This window comes from Lytechinus variegatus, chromosome 1 (genome assembly GCF_018143015.1).
Source record: "Lytechinus variegatus isolate NC3 chromosome 1, Lvar_3.0, whole genome shotgun sequence".
NCBI lineage: Eukaryota > Metazoa > Echinodermata > Echinoidea > Temnopleuroida > Toxopneustidae > Lytechinus > Lytechinus variegatus.
In genome coordinates, this window is record NC_054740.1 from 65,480,430 (window position 1) to 65,496,024 (window position 15,595).

The window sequence follows — 15,595 nt, forward strand, 5'->3', positions numbered from 1 at the left end:
ATATATACAAAAGACTGATTGATGATATATGAGGTAATCTTTCCTACTCTCACTGCACTGATTCCAATTTCATCACAGCGCCACTTCTGGTAGAAGCACGCACATGCTCGACAGGTGGAATATACAACCATAGAGATATATCTCTAAGTATTCAAAATGTTTCGTCAAGGTATTGTTAGAAATGTGAAAAATAAATAAATGAATAAGTAAATAGATAAATAAATAAATAAATAAATAAATAAATAAATAGATAAATAAATAAATTCTTAGTTCATTCAGGGAATTGAGCCGAGTCGACCGGATACATTTCCGTTACATTTATAATTAGACAGCCGTCTACTCATCACAGACATATTGGATATAATTCTAATTGTGGACTGGCCCTCACATACATCCACAAAAAATGAAGTGCTATAATTTAGCACTTACAGAGCTTTACAGTGCTTGTATAGTGAATGCACTTCAAGTGTTGATTTTCTAGTTTAAATTTGAACTAGAAAATCAGCACTAGTAGTGCAGTCCCTATAAAAGCACTGTAAGTGCTAAATTAGCACTTCATTTTTTACAGTGCAAGAGATTTGTTTTCAACCTGTAAAAATAAATGAAAGAAAAAAAAACACAAATGAAAAGGTTCAAGTTTGAGCTAGTCGTGCCTGTCAAGCCTGCATATATACCATGAGTAAAGCTAGTGAAAGTATATATTTTTATTTCTTTCTTTCTTTTCTTTATTCCCACTCTCTCTCTCTCTTTCATTTTTTTCTTTTTCTTTCTTTCTTTTCTTTATTCCCCCTCTCTCTCTTTCTTTCTTTTTCTTTCTTTCTTTCTTTCTTACTCTTTCTTTCTTTCTTTCTTTCTTCCCTCCCTCTCTCTATCTCTTTCTTTCTTTATTTTTCTTTCTTTCTTTCTTTCGTCCGTCTTCCATTCCTTTTTTTATTTCTTTGTTTCTTCTTCCTTGCACTATTTTTGTATTAATGATCTCGAACAAAATTAACAAGCAGCAATATTGGAACGGCTCCATCAACCCATCATTTGCCAGTGATATAAGTAAAAATATGTTGTTTGCGACGAATTTTCCTTTTAATACAATCACATATTTACATGATTACTATTTGATAATAGGTTTTTATTTGTTTAAGATATCGGGCATTTAAGCACAATGTATAATGTTCCCGTTAAAATATTTGCAACTAATAATAAATGTATCAGTCTTAATATATATTCTTTATTTTTCAAGTCGATACACGTCTTTCTTTAACACGAATTATCTCAAATCGACCTAATAAATGTTTTAGTGAGCAGAAAAGGTACTTCAGTTTTTTAAATGTCATTGCCGCCCTTGTATAGCATCATAGTCATATCCCGTACGAGATATATACAGCTTTATATTTACAAATATATAAACCACAATGGCATCTACTGTATATTCTTTTGAAAATGACGTATTTCGGCTGTTCGCTACATATTCAGCAATGCTGATTGTAATTATGTCCCGGACTGTTGTATTCCATGACGTGAAATTTGATGAGAGGCGAAAGCATCCCGTTAAACATTGGGTAAGTATATATGCCTATAAAAAATTATAAGTGATACATATCTTGCTTTTCGTGAAACGAAAACAAGTAAATCAATAAAAATCTGAAGTTCTGAACGTTATCTAATGAAGAATAATATGATAACTTTTTTGGTATCGAGACAGCTCCTTGGTCCTGGCCTGGGAAGCGGGGAGTACCGGGGATGATGCACCCCCCAAAATTCCTTGGTGATGTGTTATTTTCCAGAGGCAGCACCCCTGGAAATCTGGTAGGTATGATAAATAGCAGAAATGTAATGAAAATGGACAACATTTTGTAGCCTGTGGGCACGTCGTGGCTAGTGGTTCTGGCTCTCGCCTTTCAAACAGAGGGTCGTACGTTCGAATCCTAGCCGTGACGTGTTTTCCTTTAGCAAGAAATTTATCACACTGTGAATCTGTGATGCTCTCCACCCAGGTGAGGTGAATGAGTACCCGGCAGGATTAATTCCTTGAATGCACGAGCGCTGAAAGGCAGCTCGAGCTAAAGCCAGGGTAATACTAATAATAATAACAAAATAATTACAAAATCAGATTTTTGTTGGCCTTATTAAGAATGGTCGAAATTTCCGCTCACTCGCAACTTTTGATAAATTTTGCCCGATACGCCATATCTGGCCCCCTCAGATAATTATTTTTGGTTAATTATGCCACTGCTGGTGCTTAAAAGACATAGCATCAAACAAAATGATATGAACTATATACCATGTATATGCTGTCTGATTTACAGGGATTTGACATAAAATGAATTCTGAGGTTACTGACTGCAAGCCACACTTCCGTGACTGCTAGGATTCTAGCTGGTCATTATAAATTCAATTCAATTTGTTTTATTTCAACATCTATCCAAATAATAGATACTACTACATGAAGTGTAGATTTATCCATGATGGATCCACAATTGCTTACTATAATAGAAACAAAATATTTGGAGATAAAATTGAATTTGAATTCGAACAGTAGCCCTGCCCTTGTTCGGTGGAGCCTTATCAAATTTATGTCTTATTGGTAGAACAAGGCGTTCGAGAAAATAACTCTTAATCGCAAGTGAGAGAACCATATTGATCTTTGAAAAATTACTTTATGATGACAGATTTACACACAATATTCAGAAAATATATTTTTTTAAATTTTCATTTCGTTTCTTGGTTCCGTTTTCATCCTCCCACCCAGGCCATGGACCATTTCTTAAGGGAGGGGTGGGTAGGGAGTCAAGTAAAGAGCAATAACCCCTAGTATGAAGGTGCCAGGTAAAAATGGCAGAGGTAATAATGGCAGAGGTAAAAATGGCAGAGGTAATAATGGCAGAGGTAATAATGGCAGAGGTAATAATGGCAGAGGTAATAATGGCAGAGGTAAAAATGGCAAAGGTAAAAATGGCAGAGGTAAAAATGGCAGAGGTAATAATATGGCAGAGGTAATAATGGCAGAGGTAAAAATGGCAGAGGTAAAATGGCAGAGGTAATAATGGCAGTAAAGATACTGTTTTCGGTTGTCATGAATATGTTTCACGCTTGACGAAGACATCTTTGTTGAAAGAATTTCATATTGTTTTATTCATGAAATAAAAGTCTGATGAAAAAAATGCAGACTTAAGATGCAGTATAATCAGTGGTGAGGATGGAATGGGGGCGGGGTGGTATCGATCCCTTGCACGGCATTGATCATGAGGCTCCTTACCTCTTTTATTCCAATCTCTTTCTCTTTATTCTTCTCTGTTCCTCCATGGAGGTCAGACCCCCCCCCCTCGCTTCTTGGCGAAACGAGCGAAATATTTTGAGGGAACACATCGTGGTGTATGAGGCAACGTATAAAAAAATGACGGGTTAGCGACCTCTTTAAAATGAAAAGAAGTGCGTTGTGATAGATTTTGACAAAAAAATTCAGAAAATAAAGTAATACTCATCTTTCACCCTTTTCTTCGCTTTCTTTTTCTTTGCAGGAGGAGGGGGATTCCTTCTCACCCCATCTCTCTATTTCTAATTATCTTTCCTCCGTTCCCCTCCATCTCCAATGCAATCCCTCCCTTTTCTGTCTCGCCCTCATTCTGTCCGCTTCTCTCTCCCTCTTACCCCACCCGATCTCCTCCACCCTCTCCCTGTTCCTCATGCACCCCAACTCCATCTCTTCTCTTTCTTGACCCCAGGTATTTTTCTCCCTTACCCTTCTCTGTTTATCGCACAACCCTTCTCTACCCACATCTCTTCCTTCCCCCTGTTGCCCCCCCACTATCTTGTGTTCCTACTCTCTCTCTCTGTCTCTCCCCCTTTCAAACCATCTCCTGTATCCCCTCCTCCCTCTGTGTCTTTTGGCCCACCTATACATATATCTACCCCATATATTCCAAGTTTACCCCCCCATCTCTGATCTCTCTTTGTCCCCTCTCTGTTTCTTCAATCCGACAATCACGTCTCACAGTAAACCCAGGAGCCTAGGAATTATTTTTTTTTAATAGAGGGAACTGGTTTTGAAAAAAAATGACAGGCAAAAAAAGGTTTATACTCCAAACTGTAGGTCATTTTTTGTAAAAAAAAAAAAAAAGTTGACACGGAAAAAAGGGGATGGGTTGCTCCAATCTATCAGATTTTTGTAAGGGACCAATCCAAAACCGGGTTGAAAGTATTAATCAAATATGATTTAATTCTAAATCTTTTACATTGAAAACTTCAATCTAAATTTGGACTGGTCCCACATCGCAATCTATATCAATCAGAAGAATTTAGAGAGTATAACTGCTACTTTGTCTACTAGCAGATTATCCAACCCCATCATGGCTAAACCCATTTTGTCTACTCTGAATTTGGTCCAACTGGCCCATCATGGCTAAAACCACTCTTAACTTGGTCCAAATGCCATTTGGTCTACTACTCATACAGACTAACTGGCAAATTGTCTAATGCCCAGATGGTCTAACTTCCACTTCATCTACTTGCACTTATAGAATTTGTCAAATTAATAACTGGGTTCACAAACAGTGTTTGATTGAATGGGATTTTTTTACCCGATTGCTAAGAAAGCAGAAATGCTTGTAAGCAAGCAACCAGAGGACCAATGGCTTATGGTCCTCTCCGAAGGACCGGGTAATGAGGATAAAAGCCTTGCCAAAGGGCACTAGCGCACCAAGTGGGAATATAACCCGGGTCACCGGAATATGAATCCCTTGCTCCACCGACTGAGCTATCCAGTGATCATATAGACTAAGTGATCCTGACCAAGTAGGTATTAACGAAAATGGGTACAGCCTACTAAACTGGAATTAGACAAAATGGTAAATGGGGTTAAATGCAATAAGACCAAACAGTTGGTAGACAAATTGGTTGTAGATGAGCTCTATCTCTAAGCTAAGAGCTAAGACTGGATCATAGGTGATTAGACCAGAGAGCAGACCAAAGTTAGTTTAGACCAATCACTCATTTATGGATATAGGCTTGTTTCAATTGTTTGTTGCAGTGGCACCAGGTCACAACACACTACGTAAATCTGATAAATCCTTGCATGAACAAAAAATATGATGTTTTTAGATGATTTCTTTATTGCACCTTGCATAGTAAACGAACAAGACTGTGAAGAGGCAAAAAGACTTCAGAATCTCATTCAAAACTGATGAATTCCAAATAAAAATATTAATTCTTTAAGCAATGTACATGAACTTCAGAATGATTTTACATTTTGTGATATAGAAAATTGATTCAACAGTTTGGCTATTCACTCTTCATTCCTAAGATTTGCCAAAACACAACACAAAACAGTACTGTTGAAAAGTTGTGTACTGGAGCAAAAATTTCAGGGATCAATTTTTTTTTCCAAGCACGTGAAACAAATATACAAAGTATGGGATTCTTTAACAAATATTTCGATTTGTCATAGAAATGATGGGTTGTAGAGTCATTGGGTCTGAATAATTAGGAAAATGGACAAAATCTACAATGGTCAGATATAAAAAATATAATAATTTAGAAAATAAAACCCAAACAAGTTTTTCAGCAATTAGGATCACATGAAATGAGGTGTACTGTTAGAGAGGAATTAAGAAAAAAGAGTGTGGGTTTTCATAATCAGATTATGATTAAAATTAAGCCAATCTTAATTTAAATTCAGTTAAATAGATAATGCATCACTGCAATGGGTGAACTATGACAATGGGATGTGCTCTATCGCAAATAAATCAATTAGATTATGGGTGGAATATCAAGTGCATGTGCAGGACATTGGTACTTTATAAAAATACCTTTTACTCTGTTTTAAATCTTTGTGAAGCACTGCCCATATGAGTTTGGGATTTACTTTTTTAGCCAATATATCTCTAAACAGCTGAAAATTTCAAGGTTATCTAAAGGGGGGGGGGGTGTTTAACAAAGATTTAAGTATGACTCAGTGTCATACTTAAGTGCCGAAGCCTGTATGATATGCAATGTGCAATCTTATTGATCAATACGCAGTAGCCAGCATCCTCTTGGCATGATCTGACCCATGCGGTCATGTCTTTTTATAATGCACGCAACTAGGCATTTAAGTGCGACCCTTAGTCCTACTTCGATCTTTGTGAAACACCTCCCTGGTCACACAAACACCCCTACTGTACTTATTTGATGCTTGGCTTTCACTGGATTAGTAACCATGGAAACTTATAAACAACATATCACTTTCATTCATCAAGGAATTCAAGCTCTGAGACAGTAGGTCAGTAGGTAGATTCCATTATCCTTTCTCACTAGAGCCCAGTTTCACAAAACTAGTAGTAATAACAACTGTAAAGACTACTGATACAGTGATCCGATTGGCTGATGGTAAAGTGGTCTTAGAAATTTCACATTCATTATTTGTAACAAGTTTCATGAAATCAAACTCTGGGGAGCCTTTCACAAAACAAATGGTCAATGATTTTCACTGACTATATATATTTTTGTTGCTTCGGAAATCCTTGCATCTGATTGGCTCAGAGTAAATTTTCCAATGACAATCACTGATGAGATGGTTCATGCAAAACTCCAGACGTCCCTCACGTAGCTGATGTCCCAAGCGCTTCTTCAAGTTTTGCAAAGTGATCATCAATCTCTTTGATTTCATTGGCATGTTGGATGTCTTCCCGATCTCTTTCCTTAGACAACTCCTCCAAGAAATAGGACCAATTATCTTCTCTCTTCTTACGTTGATCATCAAGTGTCTTGATCTGACAACAACAACAATAAAAACAATAATAATCATCATAATAACAATAATAATATTAACGATAATAACAATAATAATATTCCTGATAATATTAATAATGATAATAATAATAATAATAATTATAACAGTATGCAATGCTTAGAAACATCTGCATTAAGCGCTAAATAAATGTTGCATATTATCATTATTATTATAAAAATAATGATACTATTAATAGTAATAATCATAACAAAAATGATAACAATGATAACAATATTCATGATAATAATATAAAAACAACAATAATAATAATAATGATAATAATAATAACAATAACATTGTTTAAAGGAAAATAAAAGCAATGCCAAGAGATGGTATTAGATAGCACCAATGATAGATTTGAATTCTAATGGCTTAAAAAGGCACAATGGCCACTACTCTACGTATAATTGGCGTGTTAGAAGTTACTTGAGTTATAATTAACATTATTGACCCTTTATAAAAGCTTTATTAGCTGGATTTTAATAAAATATGAAAATATGCACATCTAGCTAGGCTTATTCAGACCGAATTGTAGCATTGAGAAAGTTGTCTACGCTCCTCTCTCTATAGGCCTAGTTCATATGCAGTTCTCACATTCATTCCCCACCCCCCCCCCATTCCTCTCTCCCTCTCTCTCTTTCATTCATTCGCTTTCTTTCTATATTTTCTCATTCCCGAGTTTTTGCATAATTTTTGTATATTTTGGTTATTTGATATTTTCTTTTAATGATGTCTTCTGTTGGCTCTCATGGTTTCTGATTTGATTTGAATATATAAAATTTATTTCTCGTTTGTCATATTTTGAGGAGCCCACAATATACAAGCCTAGCTCTTTAGTGGGATCCTCCATTTTCACAAATTATAAATCACAATTTCTTTACACATGATTATTTTATATGTAACTGTTTTATAACATGTCTTTCTAAAGTTGATTTTATGACAATGATATATTTTTTATGATGTTGACTTGTTATGATTGTATTTATTTGATTTATAGTTTGTTGAAAATGAAATGAAAATGAAAACCCGCTGAAATCCAACAGGTAATTTTCTATCATCTCCTGTCAATTCTTTGCTTAGTCAGTGAGTTGTCATAATAGATAGGTTCATCTATACTCTTCCTGTGCATTACATGTAGAAACCCCCTCAGATTATTGAATGGCAAAATCTAAAATATGAGTAGTAATTAATTTCCAGTAATTAATTTCCATGAATCAGCTCACATTTAAATCAAATTGCTTAAATTTCTCTTTTATTTCTAGAGATTTTTTTTTTGAAAGTGTAGCATCAACTCACCTCCATATGTTTTTCCTCTTTGCTCTGCAGATTAGAACATATCTTGTTAGCTGCCTCCACTGCAAAATATATCATACAAACAATAAAAAGGGTTAATCTAGTTCTTTTTATTTGACCAATCTAAGCTCTTACAGGACAGGTCCATCCAAACAATGGTGAAAATTTCATTGAAATTGGATGTAAAATACAACATTTATGACATTTTGAAGTTTCTTAAAGTTTCACTTAAAAAAGTAACACTATATAGTGATATGCCAATGAGAAAGTCAATGATCTCACTCACTCACTATTTCTTTGGTATTATATGGATATAGAATGTTTTTGCAGATTTGACAATAAGAAAGGAAGCATCTCCGTGGACAACAATAGGATGCAAAAATACCAATCCCACATCCTAACAGAGGAATGACACATTGTTTTGCATTTTCATGAGGAAAAATAAGGTTTTTCATATTTTCCATTTGAAAATAATACATGATCAGTCCAGTTGGAATACTTACAAAACAACTGCACAATATTACTGAATAATAATATCTATAGATCCTATGCAGTGCACATATATGTTTTTACTTTGAAAATAGGTTGTCTGTAGGCCAATTTCATCAAAATATTACCAATAATTTTCATTCATGAGATTTAGAAGTTAAGGCCTTAGTTACAATATTTCTTACAAAATAAAAACAATATATTTCATCATTCATTCATAACATACCCTAAGCATATTTTCTCAACTAAATGTACATGCAGCAAGTGTCAAACATACATACAAGGAATTTTACCGAGTAAATAAGTTTTAACTGATTTAAAAATCTTTGATTTGAATCAGAGGAACTTGTTTGACTTCATCTGAGAGGTAGAGAACATGTTTAATTCACAATCAACATAGGTGAGGTACAACACATGCTTTCCCTAATTCAATGAGGTAAAAAACATGTTTTGCACCATTCATCTTCATAAAAGAGACAAATGACAAGTTTTACAGCGAGTTAGAAGAATATATGTTTTGAATATTTTGGTCAGAGAAATTTGCTCTGACCTGGGAAATTACACTGTACACTGTATTCCAAAAGAGAAACACCAATTTATGGGGTTTTAACTAATAATAAGATACATTTTGTTTTGGTGACTTACATTGATCAAGCAAGCTTGGAATGTGTTCTTTCATGATACCTATGCAATCTGGAGCGACAGTTTCATCTACATCTTTCAATTTCTGAAGGGTGGCTTCGAGTCTCTTGCATTCCCGGTCATTTCGCTTTGTCTGCAAGAAGTAACATTCCATTTTTATTTCATGTATTTCCACTTCAAGATAAAGACATTTTATACATTCATATAAGTTTCCAAACAAGGTAATACAATTAATATTGTTGGAAGCTCATGATAAGCACATAGATGGCTTGATGGAAATGATCCTCATGAACATACCTAAAACAAAGACTGAATTAAACTAAAGATGAATTGAAATAGAAGAGGGAAAAATGGAAATTGAATCATAATGTACAAAATATACTAAAGGAGAGGAATAGAACAGATAATTGCATTTGATAAAAATATTGCCTATATAGTAGTCCTATTCTCATAAAATATGTTTTTAAGTTACCATCAAAGTTATCATCAAAAGATGCTGACAGTTAATATTCGCTTGGTATTCAAGCAGTCTTATACCACAAGGGCTACATCCATTTGATCTCCTATCAGTTTAGTCTAATTGCTATTTGGTTTACATTACTCTTGGCCTAATACCTACTTAATCTAACGCTCATTTAGTCTCCAATGCCTGGCGAATCTATTTTCCACATTGTTTTAAACAAAGGAAAATTTGATTCATGAGCAGTTAATCTGACTTTGAACCACTTTGAACCACAAGGTCAGCGGTTCAAATTCCACTGCAGCACTCACGTCCTTTAGCAAGGCGTTTTTATCTACAATTGCCACTCTTCACCCAGGTAAAGTAAATGGGTACCCGGTAAGAAGGAATTCCTTGAATGCTCGAGCGCCCGATCAGAGTAGCTGTGCTAAAGCCGGGTAATAGTATGCAGCGCTTAGAAACATTTGTATTAAGTGCTATATAAATGTTGCATATTATTATTATTCATATTATGTAGTAGACCAACAAATGTCACCGAGATATATAACACAGGGAAATAGACCATCCGACAAGATAGCTTTTGAGAACACTGATGCCTTAGGCCATACCCCTCCCTAAGCTGAAGTGTCGCAACATACCAAGTTGACAGTCAAGCTGCTCAAACCTTTAAGACTCCTCATCTCATCTACTCTCTTGCTTCAAGTCATCACATCTCAACTGGTTTACATTCCTGTTGAGAAGTTCACCTTACCTAAAAAAGACTCCTCTCCTCTCTCATCTATATCTTGTCAATTTCTTCTCAATCTCTCTAAATGTAATACATAGTTCCTCATCAATTTATTTTTTCATTCCACCATCACAATAATCCTTTTCAAGACTAATCACATGGTGCATTAAAGCCTATCTGTACCACCATGCAAACCTTCAATGATAAGCTGTTGTAGAACTGTTATTTTGACATTTTGTTTCCTTTAATAGTTTAGTTATTTACAGTTCAAGCTTTGGTCTTTAGTACAGCTTTGTTTACATTCTTGATACTTCTGTTGTCATCCATTTACATTTAACTTTCAACCGACTTCATTCATTACATTCCCACATCTGATTCTTTTAATCAACATTCTTATTATGTAATCATCCCAACATCTTATCCATCTCCACCCTCTCTCTCTTATTGGTTATTTCTATGAATTAGACTTTTCCACTTTCAGTTGGCTATTCCATTCTCTTAATTTTCATTGGTTGATTTTGTGTAATTTGCTAATTTTGTTATTGCCATTACGAGTTTTACTGAGGCAAGGAAGCCCAGCAAAATAAAATAGTGCACTACCAGACTTCGTCGAGTTAAGTTCAATTTTGTTCCTGTGTCTTCATAGTTAAGTTCCATCTTCTCCTCTCCGTTTGCTTCTGTTTGATGTGTGATTGAGCTTATGTTATTCCCTTCTTCAGTTCAACATTTATTTTTCTCCCCATATACTGTATCATTTCCAACCCCACACTGTCATCATATAATTTAATTAGGTCAAAGACTATCATTACTAAATAAGAGTTATTATTGTTGATCCCTGATATCCTCACCCCTATAAATGTAGGAGATATTAAGCAAGTAGATGAATTAATGAATAAAATGGTGAGTCCTGTACATGTCAACACAACTTACCTCAAATTCTTTGATAAAATATTTTATTTCTCCTTGCAAAATGGCTCTGTGGTCAAACAGTCTTGCAGAAATTTCCCCAATATCTAAAATATCAGGGAGTAAGAAATAGGAGATAAAGCAAGATAGAGAATGATCCTCATAAGTTCTAGGTATAAACAGAATTAGACAATGGAAGACCAAATAACTTTCATTAGCTACATGCAAAATGAAGAAGAAATCATAAAACATTCTTCATGATGAATTTTGTATTTTGTTATATGTTCAAAATCCTTTTACAATTTTGTCTTGCTCGTTATATTGGTTTGTATAATTTTGTTTCCTCTGAAATAAAATTGAGCTGTCTTCTTGCGTCAACAATTATTCTGACATGCAGGATCATGATCTGTACAAGAGCACTGCCTGCGAGTGGCAAAAGTCCATTGTGTATATGTGGCAAAGCTTAAATGCCGGAAGATCATGCTTATTTTTCTGGGTCAGCAAAGAAACTCCCGGATGATCGGATCAGTGATTTCTTCAAGTATGTCACCTTTAAGAAATCTGAGTTTATCATTATTTTTGGCAAGTTGTTCCTGTCATTTTTTATCTTGTATTTTGAAATGTTGAAAAGTAGACTACGATTTGTTGTTACATTTGAACATTGTTTGGAAGTGTAGGGAATTCACATTTGCATCAAAATTTGACTAGTTTAAAACCATGCATGGATTCACCATGGAAACAAGGGGCTAAATTTTTAAATGTGCTCAGCCACTGTTAAATCTGCAAGCCCAAGTTAATCCTTGTATTTATAGTCAACATTCACTATTGTCTAGTCTAATTTGAATTTTTAAAAAATTATCGTCATCAATTAAGAACTGAAAAAAAATATATTAATGCAAGCCATCAAGATTGAGGATCGTAACTGTGCTATTTACATAGCAATGTAGCATAGATTTTTTATTTTATACATTAAACCACTAAACCACAAGCGACTGACTGCACCATATTCAAGGCATAAGCAATTAAAAGCAGAACTAAGTCAAGTGGTTTAAACTTTAATAGTTCACCCTGAAGAAAACTTTGTTTTAAAAATAGCAGAAAAAATAGTAAAAAATATTGGTGAAGGTTTGAGGAAAATCTGTTAAAGAGTAAGAAAGTTATTAGAGTTCAAAGTTTTGGATTTGTGACATCATAAACGAGCAGCTGCCCCATGTGTTATGTAATATAAAATGCATGAATTTCAAATTTTGTATGGTTACTGATGACTTAATTTTGTTTTCTATTCATGATCGGGTGCGAAATGATTTGTCTATTGATATACAAAAGGTACAGTGAAAACCATTTTCAATTTTCTTAGAAAATGACATCTCATTGATTCTTTACCTTTCGCTATGTAGGAATGCTCCTCGCATATGACGTCACAGATTAAATAATTGAAATTCTTCATGAATTTTTCTCAAACCTTTTGCAATATTTTTTATTATTTTTCTGCTATTTTTACAAAAAACTTTTTGTCAGGGTGAACTTCCCCTTTAATAGACAGAAAAATACCAGTCTAGAATCTCAGCATTGTAAAATTTAAATGCCAATAAATCAATTTCTTTATAAAGAGCTTAAATCATAATAATCAAAGCATAGCCTACTAAACTCGTAATACTACTAATACGAGTGGGTAAAAATATTTTCACAATGAAAGAATATCTACAGACTCAGTCAGCAATCTCTGAGTTAGACAAGAGATCTCATTTGACTTTCACACTAAATCACACTCAAGAGACAAACTCACGCTGGGAACCCAAGCATGCCCAGGAAATATTGAAATGACAAGGCCATGGGCAAGGCAATGGTCCAGTGGTGTGAATCCCTGACATCACTATCACAAGTGAAATGTGGTTTGTGCTAGTCTTGAGGACTCCATGATGATGTTTTCTTATTATTTTGTCAAAATATTTATATTTTAATATTTTTTTCTCAAAATATTAAACAAACATCATCATGGAGTCCTCAAGACTAGGTCTTTGCCACTCATCCTACAAACTAGACCCAAAGCTTCTGTCTCTGTTATGTTGGTTGTTCTGCTGAACTCCGTTTGCTCCACTCACCAAATAGAAAAACAGAGACCGAAGTTCTACTTCTAGTGCGATCTCTACAGGGGACCCAATGGCCATATGTTCATGCGTTAAGTTCGGATAAAACAAGGAAGTGTAGTTGCGCGACAGCCAAAGAAGTCTCGTTTTTTCCCCCTTTTAAGTTTATTTTTCCACTGTTTGGTACATTTCAGGCCAAAACGAAATAGTATCTGGTACAGTTCTTTTTACATATTTTTATTTTATGAAATAAAGACAAAAATCGACGAGCCCCGTCGGGGGGATTTTGCATTGTTAATCTCCTAACGGCGACTGCATGATAGCAAGCCATCTGTGTACGAGGAGATATTAAAAAAAAACATAAATGTTTAAAAACTCCTCGAAACAGATGGCTTCCAGTTGTCTATCTACGAACAGGCTGTGTGGGCCTGTGGCAGTATCTGTGCCCCAATTTCCCAAAGACAAAGTTAAAGGGGAAGTTCACCCTGAAGAAAACTTTCTTGCAAAATAGCAGAAAAAATAGTAAAAAATATTGGTGAAGGTTTGAGGAAAATCCGTTAAAGAGTAAGAAAGTTATTAGAGTTAAAAGTTTTGGATTTGTGACGTCATAAACGAGCAGCTGTCCCATGTGTTATGTAATATAAAATGCATAAATTTCAAATTTTGTATGGTTCCTGATGACTTAATTTTGTTTTCTTTTCATGATCTGGTGTGAAACGATTAGTCTATTGATATACAAAAGTTACAGTGAAAACCGTTTTCAATTTTCTGAGAAAATGACATTTAATGTAGGTATGTTGCAAAAGCGCCCTCTAGGTGCATTCTGAATGAGGCATTGAGTGTGCTGGCTAGAATTGCAGGGCGACTGTGGAGGCATTGCTTTGTATTGTTTTTGTATGTCCAAGGAAAAGTTATTCCCCATTGCATCATTGTTTTTACGTAGTTGAATGTTTATGGCAGCTATATAGACTTGAAAAAAATTCTCACTTGCTAATCTTGCGACTCTGTGTGCTACTGGAACTTTGGCCTTGCTTTCAACCTCTTGCTATTCACATTTACAGGTATCATACCACAAAATGTATTCATTCCGATAGAGCAACATTTAAACTATATTGTGGTGAAATTTGAATGAAATCTACTGACGCTAAAGATGTTTTTTATGTCCCTGTTTCGGCGGCGTCTGTTATTTTGGGGAGTGTTTTGGGGCACTTCCATGTGCAAATGCATGCGCATTTCTGTTTTCTATTAGTGCACCTTGGTCCCAGTTAAGATCACAACTTTTGGCTTAAAAAACAAAGAAATACATAAGAATTGAATAGGCGATTTATATGACCTTAAAACTGCAATAACTTTCTTATTTCTGGAGCTATTGAGATAAATGAGGTGTTAAATTAAAGGTTCTTGATGAGCTCTAAATGATGCCATGAAGAAAACACCTTATTTCTGAGATTTTTTTTGCAACATACCTAGTCACATTTCATTAATTTTTTACCATTCGCTACGTAGGAATGCTGCTTGCATATGACATCACAAATCAAATAATTGAAATTCTAATAACTTTTTAATTATTTGATGAATTTTTCTCAAACCTTTGGCAATATTTTTGATTTTTTCATTAATTTTTCTATTTTTACGATGAACTTCCCCTTTAAGCATTTATCATCACACTACTAAAGCAAGAAAAAAAACAATCAAAATATTCCTCACGAAACTTGAACAGGGATTACTTATCGAGGACTAGTTCGATTATTGGATGAGGAAGTACAATTTTCATTAGTTTAAACTTAATTTTAGCTATGCCAACGTGTTCGGGCTGCAGCAGTAATGCCAACACCAAACGAAGTATCTGGGACTGGTCTGGGGTAATGCTTTGAAGAAAACTAGATCTACCAAATTTTAACTCACCTTTCGTTACATTTTCCAAAGCGGAGTCTTTTAAAATATTCATTGTGACAATCTTCACAGTGTCAGTCGTTCGTCACACTATCGAAGCAGCCAATATAAAAGTTAAAGCTGAGCTTTAAGGCGAACAGAAATAGAAAGAAGAATGGAAATGGGCGTTGTCTTGTCTTGTTGATGTTTACGATTTGACGAAGAGGCGTGGCAAATAAGTAACACGTGTACCACTTGTCCAATAAAAACCGGCCACGGGTTTACTCGCCTCCTGTACTGCTGTGTGTCTGTGAGGTACGGTGCGTCGAACTTATCCTCGCCGATGGCCTGGCCTGACG

The 15,595-nt window shown here is 34.9% G+C and overlaps 1 protein-coding gene across 1 annotated transcript; it reads right to left on the bottom strand.

Moving 5' to 3' along the window:
• Positions 1-6,569: 6,569 nt before the first annotated feature.
• On the bottom strand, positions 6,570-15,449 carry LOC121431618 (biogenesis of lysosome-related organelles complex 1 subunit 5-like). The gene is made up of 5 exons (XM_041629201.1): positions 15,270-15,449; positions 11,302-11,384; positions 9,188-9,317; positions 8,057-8,115; positions 6,570-6,740 (listed from the first exon to the last, which is right to left on the bottom strand). Exons 1-5 carry the CDS (start codon positions 15,310-15,312, stop codon positions 6,570-6,572), a joined length of 486 nt encoding a protein of 161 aa, XP_041485135.1. The 5' UTR covers positions 15,313-15,449.
• Positions 15,450-15,595: the final 146 nt, after the last annotated feature.